The 13,722-nt window shown below is 40.1% G+C and overlaps 2 protein-coding genes across 3 annotated transcripts; one reads left to right on the top strand and one right to left on the bottom strand.

The window, feature by feature from the left end:
* Nucleotides 1-1,448: 1,448 nt before the first annotated feature.
* LOC141641806 (putative peroxygenase 4) lies at nucleotides 1,449-2,471 on the bottom strand. Its single transcript, XM_074450453.1, has 4 exons — nucleotides 2,436-2,471; nucleotides 2,220-2,327; nucleotides 2,037-2,131; nucleotides 1,449-1,551 (listed from the first exon to the last, which is right to left on the bottom strand). Exons 1-4 carry the CDS (start codon nucleotides 2,469-2,471, stop codon nucleotides 1,449-1,451), a joined length of 342 nt encoding a protein of 113 aa, XP_074306554.1.
* A 709-nt stretch (nucleotides 2,472-3,180) lies between these two features.
* On the top strand, nucleotides 3,181-13,380 carry LOC141643925 (vacuolar-sorting protein BRO1). 2 transcript variants are annotated; one of them, XR_012543801.1, is made up of 9 exons: nucleotides 3,181-3,973; nucleotides 4,841-5,791; nucleotides 6,495-6,584; nucleotides 7,555-7,623; nucleotides 8,238-8,378; nucleotides 8,887-8,935; nucleotides 9,412-9,515; nucleotides 12,360-12,990; nucleotides 13,185-13,380. XR_012543801.1 is itself a non-coding variant. In XM_074453325.1 (8 exons), exons 1-8 carry the CDS (start codon nucleotides 3,296-3,298, stop codon nucleotides 12,906-12,908), a joined length of 2,631 nt encoding a protein of 876 aa, XP_074309426.1. In that variant the 5' UTR covers nucleotides 3,181-3,295; the 3' UTR covers nucleotides 12,909-13,380. The 2 variants fall into 2 exon arrangements, 1 of the variants encoding a protein (XP_074309426.1); XM_074453325.1 differs by having other exon boundaries at nucleotides 12,360-13,380.
* Nucleotides 13,381-13,722: the final 342 nt, after the last annotated feature.

Genomic DNA, 13,722 nt, shown 5'->3' with positions numbered 1-13,722 from the left:
TACTAGACCGGATATCGCATATGCCGTTAACAAGCTCTCTCAATTTATGCATGCTCCTACAGTTTGTCATTGGAATGCACTCAAACGCTTATTACGATACCTAGCTGGCACTCCTTCTCATGGTATCACGATCTTTCGTCAGTCCCCCATTACTCTTCACGCCTTTTCTGATTCAACTTGGGGTGGTAATCCTAATGACCTTACTTCGACAGCTGCTTATGTTGTTTATTTGGGTCGAAACATTATCTCATGGAGCTCGAAGAAACAGAAAACAGTGGCCTGTTCCTCCACCGAAGCCGAGTATCGTTCAGTTGCCAATGCTACTGCTGAACTTATTTGGCTCAACAGTTTGCTCACTGAATTGCGCCTTAAAATTCCGCTCCGCCAGTGGTGTATTGCGACAACATTGGTGCTACAAGCTTCAGTGCTAATCCCGTGTTCCATTCGCGAATGAAGCATCTTGCTCTTGATTATCACTTCGTCCGATAAAAGGTCCAAGCTGGTTCCTTACGTGTTGTCCCGATCGCTAATGATGATCAACTTGCGGACGCACTCACAAAACCTTTACATCGGACACAGTTCGATATGCTTATGTCCAAGATCGGACTTTCCCCGAGGCCGTCCATCTTGCGGGGGATGTAGAGAAGTCAAAACAGAATAATTAGGACTCTAATTATTCTCCTCTAATTTTGCTAACAAATCATGTGTATAATATCTTTAGCTTATTCCTCTCCTAATTTGTAGAGATTAGTTATTCCATTCACACATTAGTTTGTATTATAAATAGCAATGTAATCCTCCTAATGTAATCATCACAAAATATATACAATTTACATTCTCTATAAATTGTAATTCTTATAATTAATTTCAGTTCAAATTGTAATTCTTATACAGTACCCCAGTGGCTGAAAGGCGCGTGTCTAAAGGTTGAACCTAGCGAATAAATAGATCGTGTTCTGGTTCCTGTTCGTGCTCATATAATCTTGAAGTGAACCACGATTTTCTCACCAACATGACCCAATTGCATAAGTAGCTTAACTCGAAGAAGAATGATATCCGAAACTGAATATTAAACAAATCTTATTTTTGCATCATATGTACGAAGTACATTTTAGGAGTTATTCCGAACTTTATTTCATTATATATAATCTGTATACATCATATATCCGACCTGTTTTAATCTATTCATCTTTACATTTATTAGCGGATTTTCAATCCCCCTCCATCTTCTGAGACAATGTTCCATCAAACATTCCTCTGATTGTATCCGTCTCCAGCAATCCTTTATTGTTGGCAAGAAAATATAGAAAATTCCATTCTACAAATGCAATAATCCTGAAAAAAAAATCGCGACTTTATAATTAGAATTAACAAGAACACAAATTCGATAGTATAAGAAACATTAAGCTAGACGAGATGCTAACGAGCCGATTTTCTTGTCTTTCTGCCTATTTGACATCACAAACAGTTGCAGCTCCAGGAAGGTTTAGACCATTTTTGTTTAAATGTATATGCTTGCTGAGTATCTCGTCGAACTTTTCCACAACGAACCTGAACATGACCGGGAATTGTTTAGAACAAGATTTAACGATTTTTGAAACCATGTTATGAGCATTACTCTTGAATAAATTCAGTAATTAAGCTAGTCGGCATTTGCATGATATGGCTATATCCGCTCATTGGAGTTAGTTAAGATGTTTTATCTAGGGGTGTATACTGGGCCGGGCTGTAAATTTGTGGCCCGGACCCGACACTAAAAAAGGGTCGGACTGGGCTCCATAATGCCTGGCCCAATAGTGTATTTTATGTGTTTTTTGAATTTTTAGCGGCCCAAACCGGGCTGGGCCAAAAATTTGGGACACTGGACCAGCCCGGGTAGAGGGACGGACTGGGTTAGAAAAAACCGACCCGCTGATGCGGGCTGGGCATGTGCTGGCCTGCATTGTTAAACAGCTCTAGTTCTAACGAGCTTAGGCATACTTGACAATTGACATCTCACTCAGTACCAGTGTTGAGTTTTGTAAATTGTAACATACCTTCCTTCAGAGTCATAGACACCAGAATTACTCCCATTTTTGGCTTTCGGTATATTTTGAATCTCTATCATAAACGATGGATTTGGAAATTTCCCCTATAACATTCCAAATTAAATACAACTAGTTAGTATAAGACAGCCTTACACAATAACTATTGAAATGAAAATCGTTATCTATATATACTTGACGAGTTGTTATACTGAAGGCGAGGTGAAACCCAATACCAGCAACAATTGATACAAGTTTACTGCACCCAATTGCATGTAAACCTGCTTTATTAGTCGTGGTGAGCTTACAACATAGTCATAATGAATTTAACGACTATTATTAAATGAAATACAATATAAAAAGAGTCCATTTTAAGTTTATGTCCGAAGATAAATTAAACTCGATATTTACCTTCATAAATTTCCTAGGAAAAAACGCGACCATCATGGTTCCTATCGAAGAAACCAACATGTTGTGTAAGCACGTTCTCCTCCGTTCCGTCAGCTTCACATAAGTATGCTACTCCCTAAAAAAGTAATTTCAGGTTAGGCTCGCCAACCCGGCCTATCTCTAACCCGCCTCGCGCCCAGGCTCGAGCCAAGCATGTCTCAGCCCGGTCAAGCCCGCCCATTCCTCCTAACATGGCCTGACTCTGACCAAAAAAGCCCGACCCGCCCATACCCCGACCCCAATACAAGTCCCGTACTTGCCTACTTGGACCCCTATTCTACTTCTCAAACATACCCGTCTTCCCCAAAATACCATCGGTGATGCACTATCCCTTCCCGAAAGGATAATGATACGGTGCCACCGGGTGGCGCCCAATTTCTGCACCACCCTCTCACATACACCCCTTATTATTAAAGTCTACACTTATTCAATATGATGTATCCATTATTTTGTGAGAGGGTAGCTCTATACAGTGGTGGAGCTAGGGGGGGCTAGTAGGGGCGGTCGCCCCCCTGGCGGATGAAATTTACGAAAGTTTTAACTAAATTTTTGAAAAAAATTTGAGGGTGCCCGTTCGCCCCCCTTAAAATTTTTCACCCTCTAAGTTCAAATCCTCGCTCCGTATCATTATCTTTTCGGGACCGAGTGACGCTAACTCATTTTCCTTTGCGAAATTACCCCAAAAACACGTTGTCTTGGTGATTAAGCATCCCCCTTCACATCACTAAACAAAAGAAAACAATAGGAAACTTCGTCAAACCTGTCTTTAGTCGTCCATATACTCTATACTATCCACCTCTCGACCTTCATCATCCACAACAATGGCGTCCTCAACCTCATCAGCAGCAACACAAACCCTGATGTTAGCAATCAACGAGAAGAAAACAACTTCAATCGACCTATACCGTCCTTTACGCAATTACGTCGTCTACCACTACTCCGAACGTGAAGCACAAAACCTCGACGATGATCTCGATACCGTCAAAAACCTTCGCTCCGATCTCGAGAACGCCGCCACTACATCGCCGCCATTGAAGCGTGATACGCTGATCAAGTATTTCAAATGTCTTCGATTGATCGAAACTAGGTTTCCGATCTCAAACGATAAGGATCATATCAATTCGCTGCAATTCATATGGTATGATGCGTTTAAACCTAAGAATAAGTCGTCGCAAGTTAATATTCATCTTGAAAAGGCTGCGGTTTTGTTTAATTTGGGCGCGGTGTATAGTCAGTTAGGGTTAGGGTTTGATCGTGGAACTGTTGAAGGGAGGAAGAGTGCGATGCATGATTTTTCAATGGCGGCCGGTGTTTTCGCTTATTTGAGGGATAATGTGTCGGTTAAGGCGGCCGGAGGGGGGACTGCGACGGTTGATGTATCGGTTGAGTGTGTAGGGATGTTGGAGAGGTTGATGCTTGCGCAGGCGCAAGAGTGTTGTTTTGAGATTACTATTGCTAAAGGGAGTACTCCTGGTGTTTGTGCTAAGATTTCGCGGCAGGTAAACTTTGATGATGAATGTTTGTCTATGTCGGCCTTGTTCTTTTGGACGTAATTTCAGTTCAGTACAGTTCAATTTTGTTATTTGAATCACTGAATTTAGTTAAGTTGAGATAGTTTCAGTCTAAGAGGACTGTAGTATCTACAATAGATTGTGAAAGTTTTATGGCTATGTTGTTATTAGACGGTATGTGTTATTATGTGTGCAGATTTATATGCGCGCTCGAATATGAGGAATGAAAGGAATTGCTAGTTTATACTTTATACTACTTAGAATGAGAATGTTTTCTTATGATTATTTAGTTGGTCTCCCTTGTGATGTTGCACTTGTTTGTAGTGTATTGCTTAGGCCTTGTTTGGATACCAAAATAGGAGGGAAAGGAAGGGGGAAGGAGGGAAGGGAAGGGGAGTGAGAATGGGGAGTGGATGTTTGGATACATTTTCCCTCCAAATCTTTCCTATGATGGAGGGATTTTGATTTGGCTTGGAAGAGGGAAAATGGATCCCTCGAAATCCTTCCCCCTTCATTTCCCTCCATCCTTATTTGGTATCTAAACAAAGGATTTTAAATCCCCTACTCTCCCTTTCCTTCCCCTCCAAATCCTCCATCCAAACACACCCATAAGGTAGCGATTGCAGGTTGTAACCGTGGTCAAATATATAAATGTGAATATGTATGCTTGTTGGCTGTTGCCATAGGTTTCTAACTTGCTACATATGGTGTGAATTGTGATTAACTTCAATTGTAAACCCTAACATAGTTAGGGGTCATTGATGCTATAAGTTTCTCTATCTTTTAATTTCTTACATGTTAATCCAAATGTTATTTCTAATTTGCCAGCTGTGTTTCAAAATTTGTTAAGTGCAGGTTGGAATATACTATGAGGAGGCTTTAGCGGCATTAACTGTTGCTCCTCTTAATCAACATTTTGACAAGACTTGGATTGCTCATGTACAGCTGAAGGCCTCTCTGTTTTATGCTGAAGCTTGCTATAGGTACAGTTTAGAGCTTCACGAAAAAGAGGAGATAGCTCAGGAAATCGTTAGATTGAAGAGCGGGATTAGTGCTTTGTCTGACGTGAAGAAATCAGCAAAAGGAGCTCCTGCGCAGCTTTTAGATGCTGTTAGTAAGCTAGAGGCAAGTCTTAACCGCAACTTGGAAAGGGCAATGAAGGAAAATGACAGAGTTTACCTACAGAGGGTTCCACCAGCTAGTTCATTACCTCCTCTACCTGCATTCTCTATGGTGAAGCCTTCTCCTCTTGATGAGATATTCGATGCGAGCAAAGAGAAGATGTTCTTATCCCTTGTTCCAGATAGCAGTACAAAAGCACTTTCGAAATACACTGAAATGGTTGATGATGTCATCAGAACACAAGCTGAGAAGCTTCAACAAGGGAGTGAGCTAGCCAGAGTAAGGCTGAAGGAAATGGACTTGCCTAACTCTCTTCTTTCTTTAGAAGGAAACTCATCCCTTCCAGACAATCTTAGTGAAGATGTGGAAGCTGTACAGATTAGTGGGGGCCCAGCTGGACTAGAAGCTGAGTTACAACAGCTTAGGGATCTTAGGAGGGTGAATCATGAACTATTGGTGCAAACGGAGGAACTTTTGCAGAAGGAAGCTCAAGAAGATGCCCAATTTAGAACCCAATTTGGGACTCGCTGGACTAGACCTCAATCGAGTACACTGACAAAGAACCTTCAGGATCGTCTGAACAGATTTGCAGGAAATTTGAAGCAAGCTGGAGAGAGTGATGCTAGAATAGAGCGTTCTGTGAAGGACCATTTTGCGCTCATGTCCATCCTTGATCGACGTCCGGTATATCCTAGAAATCTTGATTCTTGATAATATTATTCCAATAGGATCGTCCAACTGTGAATATGTTAGTTGTGTGTTCTAAGTTTGAGGAAGTTACCTGAAGGCAATATTTATTTCTGGTTCGATCCAAAGCAATGGATTTTTTAGAATTATCAAACTATTTATCATCTTTTAACCTTTAACTGAAAAAGAAAAATGCAAGTAGAATTGTGAAGTCCTAAGATGATAGAAGCCCTTTGGCAGGATTACCAAAATAAGTTCATTCCCGTTGACTTGCAGGAATACTGTGATGGACTGTCCGTAATTAACATAGTCTAAGTGGCCAAGACATCTGGCCTCTTCTTGGATTTGTCATAACTAGTGCCTTGCTTCTTTTTTATCGTGAGATGTGTATTTTTGGGAGATATTAAGTGCCTTTGATCTAATACACAGAAGAAATGTGTGTTAAATAAGAGGCACTTAATATCTCAGGCATAGAACATTCTTTTCCGCTTTCTTCTTTTTGGAAATATATGCTAGACTTGTTGGAATCCAGCAATGGCTCCCTTAATTGTTAGCTGCGAGCACATCTTTTTCTCTTTCTTCTTTTTGGAAAAATGTGGTCATTGCAAGTTTGTACGCAGCCGTTTTGAGCTGCAGTTCTGTTATAGTTTGGCATTAAACTCTATTTTTACTATAATGTGTCCTATATCTTATTTTTCAGATTGAGTCTGCCCTTCCTACCCTTGCAAAGCCAATCATGTCTTTGGATGCTAATGAAGACGCGATAGTTGGAGCCTTGAAGCAGAGTCTGGTAATTTCTTGACTATAGTAAAATTTAGTTGCTGGCAACTTGGCATGGTTTGATTGTCAAAGAAGCATCTGGAATTTTGCTTGTCTATGCTATACTGGCAATTGATTGTCGGCAAGATGAAATTTAGCTTGCCTACGCTATACTGACAATTTAGCCTACAAAAATTATTACTTCATGTTGCTAGCTGAATAAGTAGGCCATAGGTTACTGAAAGAAAACTTGGGAGTGATGCCTAGTAAGAGTATGAGGTCACTGATTCTGTCATTGCAGCGGTTACTCTCTGTTTGGATATAAAAAGAGGATGGGTGGGAGGGGAGGGAGGGAAGCTAAGGGAAGTGCGAATGGAGCAAATGAGTTTCCCCCAATTTGGAGGGATTTCAGTTAGGTTTGTAGGAGGGAAAATGGATCCCTTCATTTCTCCCTCTTCCATTTCCCTCTAACCCTAATTTGTTAACCAAGTAAGGGACTTTGGCCGCCGTTCCTTTCTCCTCCAATCCTTTTATCCAAACAAAGGGTTAAAGCACTTTAGTATTACATGTGGATGGTGAGGAACGAGTGCAAACTGGAGTGTGCCAGGCAGGCAGATAGCCGAAGAATTAAGGCTCATGTACATGAAGGAATGGCCTCTAAGCTAACAGTCTAACGCACAGATAAGAACTGGATTCAAGACAGAATTCGTATACAAATGATATGGATCTGAAGCCAGTAGACTTTGTAATTTTATGTAGAGCCTAATATATAGGCAACTGATTATGATAATTAACCCTGGAAATCCCTTGCACGCATTTTCTGACAAGTGACTTGTAATTGTCGCTGGTGCATTTTCTTCTATTGTTGCTTTTCTTTTTGCTACCATATAAGTATATAACATTGCTTTAAATATGGGATAGGATTTTGCCTATATCACACTGGGTTCCATGGGTCCCTGGATGGTTTTTGTACTCACTTTTATCATCTAAACATTGCACAGAGGCATTTGGAAACACTAGGTGCACAAAGGGCGGGCCTTGAAGACATGCTTAAAGAAATGAAAAGAAAGGTATCTGGCTGTGTTTTAGCTCCTTGTATTACCTTTTCATTTTCATGTACTAACATTTAACCAAATTAATAGAAGGTATTGTGCTTCTGCTTTTAAATTTGTCCGATATCTGCTGTATCTATAGCGCTACAACTGAAATTTGGCCGGTATGACAGCTTCCTGCAGATATGTAGTCTCATAGCGAGTTTTAAGCCTTGTTTGGATGAGGGGTTTTGAAGGAAAGGGAGGGAGGATACAAAATCCCTTGTTTGGATAACGAATAGGTTAGGAGGGAAATGGAGGGGAATCCATATTCCCTCCTCCAAGCCCAGTCAAAATCCCTCAACAAATGAGTGATTTGGAGGGAAAACTCCCTTCCTCCATTTCCTTTTCCCTTCCCTCGCCTCCACCCCCATCTTCTTCCGTCCCTTTCCCTCCCATCCATCCCCCTCCCCTCGCCTTCCCCTCCACTATTAATGGGAGATAATAGGTCCATTCAGGAGCATGGGATAACTATTTACTAGTCTTGCTGTGAAAATTATAATCAGAATAAATGGCATAGCGTTATTCGTTGTTCATGTGTCAAGTTTATAATTCGGTTGCGTTCAGTTAACATATGCTATCATTTATGCTAGGATGACATACTTCCAAAGCTAATGACATGCACGGGATCCTATGAGGATTTGTTTAAAAAGGAAATATCCAAGTACGACCGCATATGTGAAGAGATTGCTCAGAATCTGGAGGCACAAGAGCAGCTGTTAAGACAAATCCAGGTATTTCTTTTCACCTCATTATCTTTTTAGTGGATGAGACTTGTTTATTAACTCTTCTTTCATGAGTTGACTTTTTCATGAGATTGCAAATTATAGCCTTATAGCCGCCATAGGTGATAGTTGGAGAACGAAGAAACAGTCTGGGTGCAATTAGTAGACAAAGCTTTTACTATTCTAAAGATAAAACTCTTTTCTCCTGATCAATACTGAGGAATAACCAAATATGTTTTCTTTGGAGACAATCCATGAAAAAAGCATTCGCATTTAAAGCCTAAGGTTGAAATAAACATTAAGCAATGTATCAAGTTGCTGTATTGAAAATAAATTGGCACTTCAATGGTACTCTTTTAGCCTGTCACGGGACTTCTAGGGATTTCTTTCAATGCTTTAGTGGTAAACTGTGTGATTAGCTTTCTCTTCAGTAGTTAGAAGTACGCACCGATTCAGCCTTAAGTTTCTGCTGTTCGCATAAATGTTTCCTAAGTACTTCACGTTTTGTTTTGTCCAGGCTCAAAATGAGCAGTTTGCTGCTCTGTTCAATCTTGAAGATTACAAAGGTCAGTCAGTTCATTTGCTTCGGATTTGATTCATTATACCACTTGTTCACTATGTTCAGTCTGCTGGGTGCCAAGTACATTTTGCTTTGCTCCTGGTCTTGTTTGTGATATGTTCAAAGACAAGATTCATATTATACCTTAGTTCAAAAAAGTGTGCCCGGCTCAAGGCTTAATCGGTTACTATCCAAAATGTGTTAGGTACTTAGGTGCGATGTTAGCCGCATCCAGTGAGGCTCAATACTGTTTTGTTTTAGCTTGAGAAACCGCCTCTTTGTTTTGTTAACAAGGGGGTAAGGGCGTAAGGCTGCTGCATACACCCGACCCCCCCTACCCCGCAATTTGTGGCCTTGATTACTGTCCCCAGCATCAGCGTCGTCCTTGTCTACCTCGATTACTGCCCCCAGTGCCAAAGCGGAGCGGACAATTGCTATTTTTACTCTCATTTGATTTAACTCTTTCTCGCTTTGCTATTTCAGCTTCTCAAGAGAGATGTTTTAAACAGATAGAAGCTGCCGTTGCAAAGTATCGAGAAATTAAGGAGAACATAAATGAGGGGCTAAAGTTCTATGTAACCCTTCAGGTATCAGTTCTCTGTTTGTATTTGTAGGGCCCAATATGTATCTGCAGTTATGCACCCAAACTACTGTCAGTTCTATTTTAACTTTTTCCTAATCATTATGAATATATTTTTAGAGTACTAGTCCTCCCTTCCAAAATAACTGGCCATATCGCATAGAAAGATTAAAGGGAAAATTTTATCGCACGGCAATTAGGCCTGCCCTACTTTACGGCTCCGAGTGTTGGGCCGTGAAGCATTGTCACATTCAAAAGATGAGTGTGGCGGAGATGCGCATGTTGAGGTGGATGTGCGGACATACAAGGCAAGATCGGTTACGGAATGAGGTGATTAGGGAAAAGGTAAAAGTGGCGCCAATAGAGGACAAGATGATGGAAAACAGACTAAGATGGTTTGGCCATGTGAGAAGGAGACCTATGGACGCACCAGTTAGGAGGCTGGAGACTTGGAGAACAGAAAAGGTCCTTAGAGGCAGAGGAAGACCGAGACAGACATGGTTGAGAGTGATAGAGCACGATATGAGAGTTCTGGGGCTTGAGGAGAGTATGGTGACGGAGAGGGCACAATGGAGGGAAAGGATACATGTGGATTTTTAGTATTTGATGTTTTTTTGACAGATTTAATGTTTTTTTATTTAATTTAAAAAAAATTAAATTATTTATTTTTCTCTCCTTTATTACACTTTTTCACCGACCACTTGCATATAGATTTTACCTGGTTCATTCCGGAGCCTTAACTCTATTTCGATTTTTAAAAATCGTTTCTCTTTTCTCTCGATTTAAATTTTAAGTTTTTATAAAAGAAAGACGGAATTCGATTTTAAAACCCCTAAGTTTACCTTGACTTTCCATTACATTTTCGTTCTTCCTTTTTGTTTTTCATCTTCCCTTTTTTTATTCGCATTTTGAGGCGTGCGTTCACCCATGGACGGTTCGAAAAGATGATTCATGTCAGCCGACCCCAAATCATTTTGGGATTAAGGCTCTGATGTTGTTGTTGTTGTTGTATTGGGGAATTTTCTTGGCACTGAGTGACTATGTTACTTCAACTCTTCACCTTTAGAGCAGTACCCGTGTCGATCGTCGACACGACACGGCATGGATATGGGTATGGATTTCGTACCCGACACTTGTTAGTCCGACACTTCTGCTAGGAGTGGTAAACTAGTGAGGCTCACAACCAAAAAGTGGAGGAAGATAGATTAAAAAGCATTTAGTATAATATTTAATTATTTCAAGTCTTATTTCCAAACTTCTCATTAGACTTAAAAAATAGGATTAATTAATGGGAATAATCCGTACTATGGGCGTCTTTCTTATATTACTCCAACCTATACATTAACCGACTATAATCCTAACTATCCTACACCCTTCCCATATTACACCTAATTGACCTGCTACCTGAAGAATAGGTATCTCCTCTATATGAATTGTAATGTAATATCGTTATTGAATTATTTCCTTGTTCTTTTTCCCTTCTCTTCCAGACTTGCACAAAATCCTTACTCTCTTTCCTTCTTCACCATTAATTTTAGCCATCTCCTTCATCTTTCACATCCATATCTCATTTCTACCACTCTTATCCATTTTATTTCTGCCATAATATCCTCTCACTCTCATCTCTATCCTCTATCTCCAAGACCAGAAAGTCTTTGCTCACATAATTACTCTCACTTTCTCTCTTCTTCCTCTCCCTTTTTCGGCCTATTTTGTTGCGCAGTTTCAATGGCGGTCCATTTTTTTCTTGCGTTTTGTCTAAAAACCGAAGTGATCCCCTTAAAATTTCAATCTTTGTACAATTACTAGCATCAAAATTCAATCTTTGTACATTCAAAACTTGATTTTCTTTTTCATTAATACCCAACAAATTGAAATTGTTGATGATTATAGTCTTTATCTTTGTTGTGTAATTTGATTTGTGGATTTTTATTAATTGTTTAAATTGAAAATGATACGAGTAAGAAATCGGCTTATGGTGGATATTTGTTGATGAGTAACACTGGTGAGATTGAAGGTTGTCGGTTTATGGTGGGTATTTGTTGTGCTGTTTTGATGGCGGCATTTGAGTATTTGTATCCATGGAAATAACAATTCATGTACTGTGGTGGTAGAGGAATGATGGCCAACTTTGGGATAGTCGTATGGGTGTTTCGTTGTGGTGGCATGGTGGGTAGAATGTGGGGTCAATGGTAGTGTGGTTGAGTTTGGTGATGATGGTGTTGATGCGTGTTGGGTTTATAGTTGCTGGTTGTTAATAGTGGATAAAATGTAAATGGTGAAAGTGATGATGATGGGATTAAAAAAAAAAAAAAAAATTACACATTACCTGAATTAGAAGGTAAAAAATTGGCCGAGTGCAATAAGGGAAGAGTGTGTGATAGTTAGGATTAAAGTGAGTTAATTCATAGTTTGGATTAATATAAAAAGGGCACTCATAGTATGGATTATTCCCGTTAATTAATCCTAAAAAATATTGAAACATTTCAAGTTTAGAAGGGTATTTTTGCTTTCAAGAAGTGTCCCCGCACCTTATCATCGCTAAGAAAATCTCATAATACTTCAGAAACTCGAGCGTAGTTCAGAATCCTAGTAATAACAGTTAATAATTCTCCATGATTGTGTAGAAAACTAGAAATTTATATTCAGGGAAAAAGTTCAATTTATGAAATGCTTAGATGAGACAAGTTGAGCAAGTTTGACCTACGACTTCGGGAAAATTAAATCCTGAGAACTTTAGCACTAGATTTTCACATCATATATCGGGATCAAACTGTAATCGAACTTCTTTGCTACCCATATTTGACGTTTCTCTGACTAAGTTTTAATCGGGTGTTCCTATGATGTACAGGATGCAATCACAAATGTAAAGCAACAGTGCAGTGATTTTGTAATGACCAGAAATATCCAATGCCGTGAAATGATCGAAGACGTTCAGAGACATGTATCAGGTCTCAGTTTACAGGACAGAAGTAACTCAAGTAACCATAGCTACCCGTCAGTTGGGACCAGCCAGGCTCCACGAACAATGTCATCACACCAAACTGATCCCCGATACTCTGCCCAACCTCCAGGCTCACAACCACCTTATTATCAGCAACCACAGAATGCATCCATGCCGGGAGGATATGGGCCCCCTCAGTATAACTCCTCACAGCCAGCACATCCACCCTCTTATCAACCACCACCTTCAGGTGGCGCTCCTTATCCTCCTCAGCAGCCGCCTTCACACCAACAGCAGCCACCTGCAAGCCATGAGTATGGTCAGCCTGCTTATCCGGGTTGGCAGGGTCCGTACTACAATGCTCATTCTCAACAGCCCGGATCTTTCCCCCGACCACCATACAACGCTCCAGGCTCTTACCCACCAAACCAAAGTGGTTACTATCGGCCACAGTAGTATATTACTTCGGTATCTTAATGTTTGTTGCTTTTGTTTCTTTTTTTTTTTAATAATACATTTTTTTTTTTTCACCTTACGGGTAAAAGGTTATGTTTATCAGTTGGTCTTGCTTTAGACGGGTCGAATCTTAAGACGGGTAGTTACACTCATAAAACAAATAGGGGGACAAGGTGGGGGCACCCCCCATGTGCCTCCCACTATCACCAATTTGGGCATTTTGTCTCACAAAATGGTATCCGTCTACAACTAAAGACGGATAGTGCCCGTCTTTAGTAAGAATTTGTGTATGTTTATATATTTGGTTGTCTGCTGTTACAGATACCCGGTTTGTGTAAGTTCTTGTGTTTGAGACGATTGATGATACGGCCTCGTGTATAGATATTGATTCTTTGCAGATCATACTATCCTATAATAATGACTCGTCTGATTATCGGAATGGTAGTTGGTATGAGAAGTTCATATTTTACTTGTTTTAAATGTTATCTTTTGTATTTGAATCAATTGGATGTAACATAAGGTATTGACTCCCAATATACGGTTTTACTTGTGTAGCCAGAATACAGGTATACTTTTTGTGATTAACAGGTGTAGCATCCATTCGCAAAGCTTCAAGGATGGTGTCGATTGCCCTTTACAAGTCCTTGTAGAAGAGTCTTGCTTAGAAATAGCAACCCTAATTTCGCAAAAGTTAGAGAGACTTTGTTAATCCATTATTGTGAAGCTCTTTTGTGGATGTGCACCCTCTATGTACTACATATCCAGAGTTTATCGTCACGTTATAATTTTTTTCCGACACTGTTTTGCTGAGAAG

This window comes from Silene latifolia, chromosome 2 (genome assembly GCF_048544455.1).
Source record: "Silene latifolia isolate original U9 population chromosome 2, ASM4854445v1, whole genome shotgun sequence".
In the NCBI taxonomy this organism is placed as follows: Eukaryota; Viridiplantae; Streptophyta; class Magnoliopsida; order Caryophyllales; family Caryophyllaceae; genus Silene; species Silene latifolia.
Note: the sequence above shows the minus strand (reverse complement) of the source record. Positions and strands in the feature narration are given on the sequence as shown.

Excerpts from the sequence above, each read along its gene's own strand:
- LOC141641806 (XM_074450453.1), bottom strand. The coding sequence starts at position 2,471 with ATGATGGTCGCGTTTTTTCCTAGGAAATTTATGAAG. Across the intron at positions 2,328-2,435 it reads TTCCTAGGAAATTTATGAAG|CTCACCACGACTAATAAAGC; the intron begins GTAAATATCGAG and ends CTATGTTGTAAG. Across the intron at positions 1,552-2,036 it reads GTCTATGACTCTGAAGGAAG|GTTCGTTGTGGAAAAGTTCG; the intron begins GTATGTTACAAT and ends GGTCATGTTCAG.
- LOC141643925 (XM_074453325.1), top strand. The coding sequence starts at position 3,296 with ATGGCGTCCTCAACCTCATCAGCAGCAACACAAACCCTGATGTTAGCA. Across the intron at positions 3,974-4,840 it reads GTGCTAAGATTTCGCGGCAG|GTTGGAATATACTATGAGGA; the intron begins GTAAACTTTGAT and ends TGTTAAGTGCAG. Across the intron at positions 8,936-9,411 it reads CAATCTTGAAGATTACAAAG|CTTCTCAAGAGAGATGTTTT; the intron begins GTCAGTCAGTTC and ends TTGCTATTTCAG.